Source organism: Austrofundulus limnaeus, unplaced genomic scaffold, assembly GCF_001266775.1.
Source record: "Austrofundulus limnaeus strain Quisiro unplaced genomic scaffold, Austrofundulus_limnaeus-1.0 Scaffold529, whole genome shotgun sequence".
NCBI classification, from domain to species: domain Eukaryota; kingdom Metazoa; phylum Chordata; class Actinopteri; order Cyprinodontiformes; family Rivulidae; genus Austrofundulus; species Austrofundulus limnaeus.
In genome coordinates, this window is record NW_013952931.1 from 335906 (window position 1) to 338390 (window position 2485).

At 34.9% G+C, this 2485-nt stretch overlaps 1 gene segment (V, D, J or C); it reads left to right on the forward strand.

The window, feature by feature from the left end:
• Nucleotides 1-1179: 1179 nt before the first annotated feature.
• The window catches only part of LOC106530501 (Ig kappa chain V region K29-213-like), a 12795-nt gene continuing 11489 nt past the window's right edge, over nucleotides 1180-2485 (forward strand). The window contains 1 exon segment of the V gene segment in view: nucleotides 1180-1558. Coding sequence covers nucleotides 1180-1558 — 379 coding nt within the window.

A 2485-nucleotide genomic window follows, 5' to 3' on the forward strand; every position in this document is an offset into this window, starting at 1 on the left:
TGAATAATAGCTTAAAGTGTACAGTTTGTTTAAAGTATTTTTTAGCTCAATTTAGATTTTTCCTTTTGCTTTGAAGGAAATTATGTGAATGTTTTTGATTTTTTTATTTTTTTCATTTTGATTGATTTATTCCAAACAAGTTAAATTCATTGCAGATGCATGTAAAGGTTAACACTAGTATGAATCTGTATATCCATGTATACATATAAACCTAGACATATACACACATGCATTGACACATTTTTGAAATGCTTGTACTTGTAAAATAAATCAGTAAATGAAACTATTGTAACTGAGCATTTGATTTAATGAAACATGAAAGTAGGTTCAAATTCACATTTCTGAATAAAAGAAAAGTTTTATTACAGTGTCAGGATTATTGCAGTATATTCATTCTGTGTAAGTGGAAGTGTTTTGGAAACAAAAGCTTGATGTTGGTGTTGTGTTACATTTTTATTGTGGGAAGATGGTTACTTTTATTTCCACTGTGGTCGTACATAAATGCCCTCACAAAAGACCAATCAGATGGTTGTACGTTTGTTCCCTCCCACTATATAAGGTTACATTACAGCAAATTGTCTTATGCTGTAGATTATTTCCTGWCAGAGACTGCAGCTACAAGTGGATTAATTGAAAATGCTGATGTTTTTATATTTACTGCTTATCCTCAGATTTGGACGTAAGTGTACAAGTTATTTTTCTTTCCACATATTGTGCACTTTTTTTATTATTTTTTTTCACCATGTCTTCAAATCTATTTCTAACTGCTTTGTTCATTTCTTGTTTCAGGATGTACCAATGATTTGATTTTAGAAACAAAAACAGTTGCTTTTGGAGATGAAGTGACGCTGACATGTCCGCGGCAGGCCTCTGATCTTAGAACATTTTTGTACTGGGTCAGACTTGTTTCTGGAAACTGGCCTGAGTTCTTGGGGGGAGCATACTCTTTTGATTATGAAGCTGTTAAAGTGTCTCCTCACATCACAACTAAACAAGAGCCAGGATCTTTTATTCTGCATATTGCCAACACAAAACAAAGTGACCTTGGTCTTTACTATTGTATAAAAGCCAAAGTGGTCAACATGACATTTATGAAAGGATACATTTTGATGAACGAAGGTAAATATAAATTTGTCTCCATTTTGTTTCTTAAGCAATTTTTAGTAGAATAAAGCAAACATGTTGTCTACATTTCTTTTAGAAACAAAGCCAAAACTTACATCTGTCATTCAAGACCCTCCATCTGATCCAGTTCAACCAGGGAACCTGGTGACTCTACAGTGTTCAGTCCTCTTTAACTTTGATACAAATACCTGTGGCTCAGATCACAGTGTTTACTGGTTCAGAGCAGGATCAGATCAGTCTCAGCCCAGTTTCATTTATGCCCATGGAAACAGTGGTGATGAATGTGAGAGGAGTCCTGAGGCAAAGTCGACACAAAAATGTGCTTACAGCTTCTCTAAGAACGTCAGTACCTCTGATACTGGGACTTACTACTGCGCCGTGGCCACATGTGGACAGATACTGTTTGGAAATGGAACTAAACTGGACAGTGAAGGTAAGGCTTTGTGGCAGGACATAGAGAATACAGAATCTGAGAAAATAGAATATTTTTGTTCATTTATTCTAACTAAAATATTTATCAAAAATGCCTTTTTAAGAATAGTTAATTAATGAGTAACTTCTGATATTTTCCCAGAGTTAAATGTGTGGAATCTACAGAAAACAGTTCTCTTTTTGTTGTCTGCTGGTTTGATTGCCAGTGTGGTTGTTATATCCATCCTCACTTGTATCATCAAAAAGAAAAGTTGCAATTGTTCTAAAGGTATGTCATCATGCAAAAAATAAAATTTAACAACATTTTATCGTAATTCGTATCAAAGTAATTTTTGCTTTTTGCTGTAGCAGCCAGTGGGGATCAGCAAAGTCAACAGGTAAAGTGAAAAGAGAGACTCTCTGCATGTTTGATTAACTTCTATAACTCTCACCGCTTTTTTCTAAAAAGAAAAAATGCATCTTTTTTTCAGAGAGATGAGAGGTCTTTGGTTTACTCAGCACCAACATTCACTCAAAGAAAAAGTCAAGGAGCAAAGAGAAGAAAAGCAGAAACTTCAGGGTCCGTCTACACTGATGTCAGTACTTTAGAGACAGAAAAGTAATTTTGTGAATGTGAAAAACATTTCATATCTCTCCTCACTTTATTCTAAAAAAATGTGTCTTTCCTCAGAGAGATGAGGGGTCTTCGGTTTACTCTGCACTCGCATTCACTCAAAGACAAAGTCGAGAAGCAAAGGGAACTGTACAATGTTAGAGAAAAAGACACAATTACAACAAAACAACATAGAATGATGGAGCTGCTGTACTGAACTGTTTGTTGTAAATAATTTGTCTTAGACTGTACTTAGACTGACCATCAGGCTCCATTCTTCATAATGACTTGACCGTAACAGTAAGTTTAGATCATACCAGTTACCCTTTGATAAGC